We start from the raw sequence: 11,082 nt of genomic DNA, 5'->3' as shown, positions 1-11,082 counted from the left end.
TGACGGGCGCTCCACGTGCCCCGCGCGGGCAGCGCTGCGGGCAGGGACAGGCAGCACCCCCGGGGTCCTGCCCCACACCTGCACCCCGGGGTACCCCCATCCCTCCCGGGGGGCTGCAAACTCCCCGCTCCCGCACAGCCCGGGGGGGCGAACGGGCCGGGACCCTCCCCACCCGCGGGGCTTTGTGCGAGGGCTGAGGTGTGTGTGGGGGGTGCTGCACGGGGGCACCGGCGCAGCGCGAACCGCGGAGCGGGGCGAGCGCGGGGGCGAGCGCGAGACAACAGCCCCGTTCCCAAACCATCACGGCGACACCCGAGGGGCTGCGCCCCCCACCCCAATTCGCCTCGACTCCCCCTCCCCCCGATGCTTCCCCTCATGGCGGGGCGGGGGGCGCTGCCGGGCGCGCGCGGCGGGGGCGGGGCGGGGCGCGGGGGGCGTGTCCGGACCGGGACCAATGGGAGCGGCGCTCTCCGAAAGTTTCCTTTTATGGCGAGGCGGCGGCGGCGGCGGCCCGGATATAAGGCGCGCGCGGGCGGCGGGCGGGAGCCGCCGCGAGCTCTGCCTGCCCTCACCGCGCGCGCGCCCCGCTCCCGCCGCCGCCGCCTCGCGCCCGCCCCGGCTCCGACCGCGCCACTCCACAAAGGTGAGAGCGGCACCGCCGCAGCGTGGGTAGAGCAGCAACGAGATCAGCAATAACTCGATATTGTTGTTATTATTATCGGTGTCATCGGGGCTGTCGGGACAGCGGCGCGCCCTTTGTGCGCTGTGCGGGGTGGCGGCCCCGCAGCGCGCTGCCGTATTCTAAGGGCTGTAGGCGCAGTTCGCAGTTTAACGTTCGTTCGGGGTGCGATGCTCGCGGGGGGGTCGCGCCTCTGCCGCCCGTGGGGCTAATCCGCCCCGTAAGAGGATTGCTCGTGGGGCCGGGGGGAGCGGGTGGCTTGGCTGGTGTGTCCCGCCAGCGGCGGGGAGGACGCGGGGTGCGGGGCTTTGTCTGCTCCGGGAGCCGCCAGCGGGGGGCTCGGGACCCGGGGGCGTTGTCCCCGGTGGGGAGGGGCGCGGCTCCCCCACTCCGCACATGCGGGCAGCCCCCGTGGCTGCTGCTTGTAGGGAAGGGGTGGGGGTGGCAGCCCCTGTGCGGGGCGAGGCTGTGGATCGGAACAATGCGGAGTTGGGAGGCGGAGGAGGACCCCCCCCCCCAGTGTGCCCGGAGCCGTGGTGCGGGCAGGGTACCTGCTCCGGCACCGACTACACTTCCCAGGCTGCCCGTGCGGGGCGGCACATGTGCGGCAGCTGCCGCCGCCCCCCGACACCGGATTACACCGGCGCGGCCGAAGCCGCCGGGGCTGAGCCTGGGCGGGCGGCAGTTGCATAAGACTCTGGCTCCTTGGCGCTAATCCGCCTGTGGTGCCGCCGGTTGATGGGGCAGAGCCCCGGTCACGCTTGGCTGGTGGGCTGGGCGTGGTGGCCGGCGTTTGTCCTGCTGCGGTTCCTTATTAGTGGCGTGTTGAGGCTTTGGGGGCTGCCAGGGCAGCGCCGCGTGTGACCCCCGGGTCTGTGCAGGGACATCGAGCCCCGCTGGCTGTGCCTGACGCACGGTGGGGCACCGGGACGAGCACCGTGTGACCCCCGGGGCTGGGTGGAGATGTCGAGCCCCGCCGCTTGGTACAGGGTGGGGTGCTGGGATGAGCACAGGGCGTGACCCCCGGGGCTGTGCGGGGGCGTCAGACCTCACTGCCTGTGCCTGGCACACGGCGAGGCACTGCTAAAAGCACTGAGTGACCCCTGGGTCCGCACGGAGGTGTTAAACCTCATTGGCTGGCACACAGCGGGGTGCTGGGGCGAGCATCGGGCGTGACCCCCGGTGCTGCGCGGAGGCGTCGAGTCCCGCTGTCCGGCACACGGCGGGCGCTGGGGTGTGGCCGCCACGCCCGGGGTGTGGCCGCCGCCATCCCCCCCGAAAGCCGGTAGCGGGAGAGGCTCGGTGCTCCATCCATTGCCTTTTATGGTAATAATGCGAGAGGGCGCAGGGACTTCCTTTGTCCCAAATCCGCGCAGCGCCGAAATCTGGGAGGCGTCGCCCCCTCTAGCGGGCGCCGAGCGAAGCGGAGCTGCGCCGGCAGGAAGGAAATGGGTGGGGAAGGCCTTGGCGGCATCGCCTTCGCTTCCCGCCATCGCCTTCGCTTCCCACCCGCAGCCATGGGGACGGGGCTCGGTGTGGGACCGGGGATGCTCACGTCTCCTGCTTTCCTCTCCTCCTGCAGCCAGCCATGGATGATGATATTGCCGCGCTCGTTGTTGACAATGGTTCCGGTATGTGCAAGGCCGGTTTCGCCGGGGACGATGCCCCCCGTGCTGTCTTCCCATCCATCGTGGGTCGCCCCAGACATCAGGTAGGTGGCTGAGTTGCCTCTTACCCGACAAAAATGAGCAGTTTTTGGTGGAAGCGGTTGCCTTTCATAAGAGCAAGAAGCTCTTCTATTTGGTTTTATACCATTAGAGGCTTCTGTGCTGCAGCACAGCTGGTGGGGAGTGCAGCCTCCTGCAGAGCCTTTGTGCAGTGTGTGTTGGAGCAGCTGGCCAAATGCCTTTCCTGATAGAATAGGGACAGTAATTGGAGACTTAGCTTTAGGAAAAGCAGGTTATCCACCCAGTTGGACTTGTCCTTCAGCTGTACTTAATGCATCTTCTTTGTTGTGCAGGGTGTGATGGTTGGTATGGGCCAGAAAGACAGCTACGTTGGTGATGAAGCCCAGAGCAAAAGAGGTATCCTGACCCTAAAGTACCCCATTGAACACGGTATTGTCACCAACTGGGATGACATGGAGAAGATCTGGCACCACACTTTCTACAATGAGCTGAGAGTAGCCCCCGAGGAGCACCCCGTGCTGCTCACAGAGGCTCCCCTGAACCCTAAAGCCAACAGAGAGAAGATGACACAGGTATGTAGAACTCTGGAGCTTGGAGCTACAGCAGATGTTGCTGCAGGCGAGCTCTCCTCTTCCATGTTGTCCTCTCTCCTCCTTCACCACTATTCTCCCTTTTTGCCATCTTCACAGGGTTTTCCTTTCCTGACCTGAGTCTCCTCTTTGCTGGACCTTGACAGGTTTTGTTTGCTCTTCTAAGCTGGCTTTCTCTGAGACTGAACTAGCAACTTGTCTAACTGCTGTTTCTGACTAGGCACACTAATCCATTTACAGCCTTGAGTGACTGTACTGTAGTTTACTTGGCATTTGTTTTGTTCCTTGCTGTGGCATAGAGATGGCTCTGGTGGTGGTCTCCCTGCTCAGGCTCTGACCTGGCAGGTGCGGGTGGGGAACAGGTGAGATAAGCATGGACTCTGAGGGGAAGTGGAGAGATCTCTCTTATCTAGGGGCAAAAGTAAAACTACTTGCATGGACTTGGTATAGACTTGTAGCAAGAACTGTTGGGGTTTTTTTTGCTGTTGACTCAACCCTGTTCTTTTCTTTCCCTAGATCATGTTCGAGACCTTCAACACCCCAGCCATGTATGTAGCCATCCAGGCTGTGTTGTCCCTGTATGCCTCTGGTCGTACCACTGGTATTGTGATGGACTCTGGTGATGGTGTTACCCACACTGTGCCCATCTATGAAGGCTATGCCCTCCCCCATGCCATCCTCCGTCTGGATCTGGCTGGCCGTGACCTGACGGACTACCTCATGAAGATCTTGACAGAGAGAGGCTACAGCTTCACCACCACAGCCGAGAGAGAAATTGTGCGTGACATCAAGGAGAAGCTGTGCTATGTCGCCCTGGATTTTGAGCAGGAGATGGCCACAGCTGCCTCTAGCTCTTCCCTGGAGAAGAGCTATGAACTCCCTGATGGCCAGGTCATCACCATTGGCAATGAGAGGTTCAGGTGCCCTGAGGCCCTCTTCCAGCCATCTTTCTTGGGTAAGTCCAACTCTTGTAGGATATACCTTTTTGCCCCCCAATGTTCCTTATGTGACGGGTGACCTGGAGACCATGGCAGTGAGATACCATATTACTGCTTGTCTGTAGCAAGGTTTATGCTGTCCCACCAGTCAGCCTCACTTCCCACACAGCCTAAAGCTGTTAAAGGGATTTGGGGAGAATTGACCAGGAGCCATGGCTCTGTAGTGCCTTCCTGCTGGAGGAGCTGCTGGTCCCCTGGTTGCCCATAGTAGCTTCTCAGGCTTCCTTGGCTGTGTCTTAGCCCTTGCTGACTTGAGACTGCTTTTTCCTCACAGGTATGGAGTCCTGTGGTATCCATGAAACTACCTTCAACTCCATCATGAAGTGCGATGTGGATATCCGTAAGGACCTCTATGCCAACACAGTGCTGTCTGGTGGTACCACAATGTACCCTGGCATTGCTGACAGGATGCAGAAGGAGATCACAGCCCTGGCACCCAGCACAATGAAAATCAAGGTAGGATGGAGTTGTGGGAACATCTCAGCAGTCCTGCTAGGCTGAAACACAGGGTTGGGTGCAGGGGGGATAAGCTAAACTCCTGCTAAAAAAGATAGGAGGTGTCTGCATCTGGTGCAGCCTTAATGGCCTTGGGTCTGGACAGGATGGCACTCACCCAACCATATGAATAATGGGATTAGTGTAAAGACTGGCTGCAAAGGAGGGAGGTGGGGATGTGAGATTGTGTCTTGATCCTGTTTGGACTTCATAGTATCTTTGCCACGGCTAGATAAGGGAGTTAGGTGGCTCTGCCTTGCAGAGCTGTGTGTGGGCTGTGAGCGTAGTGTAGTGTGATGCTGTGTCTGACTGGTTCCTCCTCTTCCCTCTGCAGATCATTGCCCCACCTGAGCGCAAATACTCTGTCTGGATCGGAGGCTCCATCCTGGCCTCCCTGTCCACCTTCCAGCAGATGTGGATCAGCAAGCAGGAGTACGATGAATCCGGACCCTCCATTGTCCACCGCAAATGCTTCTAAACCGGACTGTTACCAACACCCACACCCTTGTGATGAAACAAAACCCATAAATGCGCATAAAACAAGACGAGATTGGCATGGCTTTATTTGTTTTTTTTTTGGCGCTTGACTCAGGATTAAAAAACTGGAACGGTGAAGGTGTCAGCAGCAGTCTTAAAAACAAAACATGTTGGAGCGAACGCCCCCAAAGTTCTACAATGCATCTGAGGACTTTGATTGTACATTTGTTTCTTTTTTTAATAGTCATTCCAAATATTGTTATAATGCATTGTTACAGGAAGTTACTCGCCTCTGTGAAGGCAGCAGCCCAGCTCGGAGGGAGCCGATGCCAGTTACTGGTGTTAGGTTATAATTGCTTGTCTGTAAATTATGTAACCCAACAAGTGTCTTTTTGTATCTTTCCGCCTTAAAAACAAAACACACTTGATCCTTTTTCTCTTTGATTTGTCAAGCAAGCAGGCTGTGTTCCCCAGTGATAGATGGGAATGAAGGCTTTACAGTCCCCCCACAGGGCCGAGAAGGGCCGGTATGTGGGGGAGGGAGGGGCTACCTGTACACTGACTTAAGACCAGTTCAAATAAAAGTGCACACCATAGAGGCTTGACTGGTGTTGATTGTTCATTTTCTTTTCATGCCATTTCTTGACAGTTGCTCCCTGCTCTGATCTTGCCCTGCCAGGCTGCACAGCTCTGCTATCGGGCTGAGGGGATGCTGGTGCTGCAGGGCACAAGGCAGGTGGCTCTTGGTGATATGGGGGTAGGGGTAGAGCTGAACATGCCAAACCTGTGGATCTCCAAGGCTGCCTTGGGCTGGAGCTTTCCAGATACTGACTGTGTAATGGAGCTGTGAGAAGAGCTGGATTTAGCGGGGATCCAGCTGCACCTTCCCAAATGCTGCCCTGTGTGTGTCTCCTCACTTGTATGTGTAGCTTTCGACCGATGGAAGCAAGTGGGGTGTGGGGAATGCTATAACTGTGCCAGAGCAGCTGCCTTGTCCCTCAGCCAAGGCTCCTTTGAGTAGTCTGCAGCCTCATGTGGGGCAGTATCCCATCTTCTCCCTGCTCCAAGTGTCAAAGCTTGTCTGTCCTGCTGGTTTGCCCTGGGAGGGGAAGCCTGGGTTCAGGCTGGGAGACTCATGCTCTTGCAGGGTGCTGGTTAGGTGGAGCAGCTTTCAGGTGAGAGCAAGAGAAAGTCTCCTGTGAAGTGGAAAAAATTTGACTTCAGAGAGCAGGGCCACTGGAGTGTTACATGGGTGGGGCTGGGAAAAAAGTGCAGGGAGGAGGGAGGAAGTTCTGGCAGGGTGAGTGACACAACTCCAGAACTTGCTGAGGGCAGTGCAGGTACCTGCCTCCAGCCCAGCCTCTGCCAGAAAGATTTGCACGGATTCTTGACTCTGACCCCATCTTTTGGGCTTCTGAATCCTCTGTGATGCTTCAGCCTTGTTTGATCAACTCCAGACTCTGGCTTCATGGAAGAGAGCAGCTGCATGGGGGTACCCTCTCAAAGCTGTGCTGGGAGATGAGACCCTGTTGGACATAGCAAAGTCCAGGAGTCCCTAGGGCTGGAGCCACTGCTGTGAAAAGGAGACAGGATTGAGGCTGCTGGATCAGGACCAGGGAGAGCCGAGCCAGGTGACACTGTGCATTGCCAGCTTGGGTAGACCAGACCTGGGAGCGTTGCTCTCAGGTGTGCTGGGTTCCCAAGGCTCCACCAGCCTGCCTGCCTTTGAAGAGCTAATGGCTGTGATTGTGTCATGCTTCCAGCAGATGAAAGGCAGGGAACAGGCTCCAGTGTCTCTAATTCTCTGACTGGCCTGATCCTGCTCTGGTCTCATGCTATACTCAGGGTGGACCTGCTGGTTTCTGCCCTTCATCTCCCCAGCCTCCCTCCTGGGTGCACTGGGAGCCTGGCAGGGCTGGAGGTACAGACACTGGGCTGAGCTGACAAGTTACTGGAAGCACCAGTTTGCAACAGAGAAGGTAAAACAGGTTCGAGCAAGGCCCAAACTGGGCTTATAACCTGAGGTCTTGGGGAAATGGGGTGAGGAGGAGGCAATGGCAGCTCCTGGGGAGGGAGCTGGTAGGAGCGGGGTAGGAAAAAGGCCAGGAGGCAAGACGAGATGACAGTAATAGGGAAATGGGGTGCCTTTCTTCAGCCCTGTCTGAAATGGTCACTGATCACTGTGGGAAAATGTGTTGAGACACAAAGAACAGAAGAGATGATGGTGAGAAACTATAGAGCAACAAAATGCTGGGGGCCGAGAGCAGCTCAAGTGGGCAGAGATGTAAGCACAGGGAGAGGGCGAGCGCTGGGCTGGTGCAGAGCTGTCAGATGCAGGGCAGCCAGGATGATTTTTCTGCTCCAGAGCCAGCTGAGGTTTGCTGTTAGTTAACACTTTGCAGAACTTCTCCCTTCTTCCCATTTCACTTGCTGTTTTGGGCAACCAGCTCCCCAGTAAAATGAGGCTGAGCCTTCCACAGCCCTTCCCGATGCCTCTCCAGCATGAGGCCAAGACTCTGTTTATCCCTCCTCTGGGCCATTACATGCTGGAGAAAAGAATGTGGTGCCGGGCAGGGACCACTGGAGCATTACTCACTGCTCCCGACTCCAGCAAGCAGGGGAGAGCCCCGAGTGATTTCCTCTCAGGAACATCAGGCGCTGGAAGAGGGGGATTTTTTTTAACTGTAGTTTCTCTGTCATCAAGTTTCAATTCGCCTTTCGCTGTTTCACAGAGTTGGGGAAATGCCAAGTGGCCTGTCAGGAAAGGCAGCAGAGAAGTTGGTTTAGCCATGGCCTGGCTCTAGCCATGTTAGACTCAAAGGAGAAGACGTGTAGGGAATAATCAGTGCCCTGGCTACCTCCTCCTCCTCTCCAGCACAAAAATAGCCAGGGGTTGTGGGGAGACCAGGAGGTTTAATAAGTCCACCCACAGGCCGGCCTGAGCGCGTCCCCCTGTCTGGCTCAGCCATGATGACATTCCAGGATTCCTCAGGCTGCAGAGACGGCGGGACTCAGCTGTAGATCCTTGCAAGCCACCCAGCCCTTTCCTGCCTCCCTGTAGCTGCCCCAGGAGTGATGGCTCAGCTCAAGGGAGCTGAGCAAACACGTTTTATGTCCTTCCTTCCCTCAGAGCTCCCAACTTTCGATCCCGCTGGAGACAGTCACTGGCACTTCACCTGCAATTAGCTGGTGACCTGGAAAGTCACCTCACTGAGCCGCTTATGGAATCAAGCCACCGCCGGGAATTAGTGATGTCCTTGGCAAAGGAGATGGTTGCAGCTCTCGGGATTTAGCCCTGAAGGGCCTCATTGTCTCTCAGCTGTGTCAGGGACAGTTGACCAGAAACGGTCCCTGAACGGGGAGGGTCCTGTTCTCTCGTTAGTGAGCATGTGCTCCTCTAGAACGGGTGCCAGCTGGCTGCGTGCAAAAGTCCCAGGAAATCCCAGAGCATTCAAACTACACTGACCTCCTTGTAGAAGTCCCCTCAGAAGGTACAAAACATCACCTTCAGAAAATGGCCTTTCTGAGGTACCATGTCAGGGATGGGACTATGCCATGGGCTGTGCTTGGGGCAGGAGCAGTCCTGGTCTCTGAAGTTGTTCCTTGCAGGATTGCTGACCTGGAGCCTGCCCTGACTTGCATTATACCCATCTGTAATCCACTTTAGCAGGCCTTACAGTATTAAACTGTATCAAGGATTGAGAATCACTTCCAGCAGTGGAGCTAGCACTCCACCCAAGCATACCAAGTGTTCTGGCTGCTGCAGTCCAGCTGGGCTTTAGTCACGCTGTCAAAAATATGTCCAGGTTGTATCAGTCTTAGGAATCAGAAGAGAGAACTGAACAAGACTTTTCAGAGGTAAAAATATAAAATCCCCAGGTCACTCTAGCCTTGAACAGTTAAGAGATTTTGCTTTATACAGAGCAAAATATCTTGACAAAATATCTTGACACTGGTATTAATTTGTTTGCCTACCTGGACTGGGACAGCAGGGTATGTGTCTGCCTTCCTTGGGCTGAGAAAACTTGTATTAGTTGTAAGATGACCAAAGTTTGCCCTGAGATGGCCCAGCCCTGAACAGAACCCAACCTAGCAGCAGGCTCCCAGGTGCCCACATGAAGAAGAGCATTCCCGAAGTGAGGCACAGCAGGGACGGTTTCTCCTCACTCTGTCTGGCCACCTCCCAGAGCCACCAAGAGAAATGCCAGAGTTCAGTGTAGTTGTTCATTTCCTTCCTCCTTTATCACCTGCTACCTCCTCATGTTCAACCTTCATGTCTTATCTGCACCAGTACCCTGTTCAATTATTTGGTGGATCGCAAGTTCAAAAGCAGCTCCTCTTACAAAGCCTGGTTTCTCCTCAGGAGGTCCTTACACCTATCTCTGTTCCCAGTTCTTATTTAGGGTTGTCAGCTGCTGTCTGGTCCATGTATGCCCCAGGGCTGGAGGGAACCTGTGGCTACTCCTAATTCCAGCTGCTCCAGCCGCCCTGGCTCTCTGGGCGGGGCCTTTACTCTGCCTTTGGGACTCCCTGATGATTTTATTTACCATTTGCATTGGAAATGCAGCTCTCTTCCACCCTGGTCTCCGCTTTCCCTGATGACTGCAAATATGGTAGGTTAGTATATTTCCCAGATGTCAAACAAGTTGGTCTTGACTGAAGGGCTTCCAGATTTAACTTGTCATTACCCTTTATTTAAGTGAAACACATGACAAACAAAGCAGGTACATATCCTCTTACTGAGGCTCTCCCTCATCTAAAGGTTGAGGTTTTCCTCTTTGATTCCAGACCCCTCTCATAGGCCTAGAAGCAAAATACATAATCAAGACTTGAGGCACTTGCTATTTCTAAGTGAAACCCCCAATTAACCCCTAATGTAATTCATGGCCTTAAATGGCAATAATCAAGCAGGAAGAAAATAGCAACTTATTCATCTTCATCTTTAAAACACATTTTCTATGGACAAAATTCCTGAAGCATACACGTAACTGGAAATTCCAGAGCTCTGGTCCTGTCTGTACTTGAGATTTGGGATGAGGAGCTAATATAACCATGCTAAGCCAGCTGCTCTCCTTGGACATGGCTGTGTGTGATGGATGTGCTCACATAAGCCCTAGGTGATTCAACATGGCCCTCCATGTATCAGTGAAGTGTAGGATAGTGATATTAGGAAGAAAGTCTTCCCTATGAGGGTGGTGAGGCCCTTGTACAGGTTACCCAGAGAAGCTGTGGCTGCCCCATCCCTGGAAGTGAACAAGGTCAGGATGGACGGGGCTTGGAGCAACCTGGGCTAGTGGAAGGTGTCCCTGCCCACGGCAGGGGGTTAGAACTGGATAAGCTTTAAGTCCCTTCCAACCCAAATCATTCTGTGGTTCTATTATTTCACAACCACAGCCGAAGTTAGAACATTTAACCTGGTTTGAGCCCAGATTGATGATGGCTGCACACACAGACAGTGAAACTGAAAGTGATAGGTATATATTTAGGGTTTTTACTGGGAGGAAGGGGTAGCTGCACCCACTTTGTTCATGTCAACCCATTCAGTACTCATGGGTGTTCTATCTTCCTCACCCACTTTGTGAACCAGGAGACGATCGTTCTCCCGAAAACGCTGTTGCCTCCATGGAAAACCAGGGTGCAAATGGAGTGAGCACCCTGGTGGCTGCAGGACATCCCAGCACAGGTGTCCTGCCAAACCAGCAAGGCTCCCTCTGCCCTCTGAGTCACTCCTGCACCCTCGGGCTCCTCGCAGGGTGGATTTACATCTTTGGAGCCAACTCAGGGCTTCATGGGCTGATGTGAGTCAGCGGCCGAGGGCAGAGGAGGACGAGCACCCCAGATACCACAGCGCTAGTGGCCGTGGGGCTGAGGCGAGGGAGCTGCCCCCTGAGCAACTCTGGTTTTGTCCTCAAAATGATGGTGTCCTCAGAGCCCGCTGAGATGTGAGGGGACAGCTCTACACCAGGCTGGATGGGGCTCTGAGTAACCTGGTCTAGTGGAAGGTGTCCCTGCCCAGGGCAGGGGGGTGGAACAAGATGAGTTTAAGGTCCCTTCCAACCAAAACCATTCTGTGATTCTACCATCAAGACTAGGGCAGTGATTGTCTGCCTGTACTTGGCACTGATGAGGCCACATCTTGAGTGCTGTGCCCAGTT

General features: G+C 55.4%; 1 protein-coding gene across 3 annotated transcripts; it reads left to right on the top strand.

Moving 5' to 3' along the window:
- The first annotated feature begins 549 nt into the window (after positions 1-549).
- Positions 550-5,532, top strand: ACTB (actin beta). Of its 3 annotated transcripts, none has more exons than XM_027656675.1 (6): positions 550-643; positions 2,262-2,390; positions 2,700-2,939; positions 3,474-3,912; positions 4,230-4,411; positions 4,785-5,532. In XM_027656675.1, the coding sequence occupies exons 2-6, from the start codon at positions 2,268-2,270 to the stop codon at positions 4,926-4,928; spliced, it is 1,128 nt and encodes a 375-aa protein (XP_027512476.1). In that variant the 5' UTR covers positions 550-643; positions 2,262-2,267; the 3' UTR covers positions 4,929-5,532. The 3 variants fall into 3 exon arrangements, with proteins under 3 accessions (XP_027512476.1, XP_027512477.1, XP_027512478.1); XM_027656676.1 differs by lacking the exon at positions 550-643 and adding an exon at positions 804-899; XM_027656677.1 differs by lacking the exon at positions 550-643 and adding an exon at positions 866-977.
- Positions 5,533-11,082: the final 5,550 nt, after the last annotated feature.

Source organism: Corapipo altera, unplaced genomic scaffold (assembly GCF_003945725.1).
Source record: "Corapipo altera isolate COAL_440 unplaced genomic scaffold, ASM394572v1 104, whole genome shotgun sequence".
NCBI lineage: Eukaryota > Metazoa > Chordata > Aves > Passeriformes > Pipridae > Corapipo > Corapipo altera.
The sequence above is the reverse complement of the archived record's forward strand: the minus strand, read 5'-3'. Positions and strand labels throughout refer to the sequence as shown.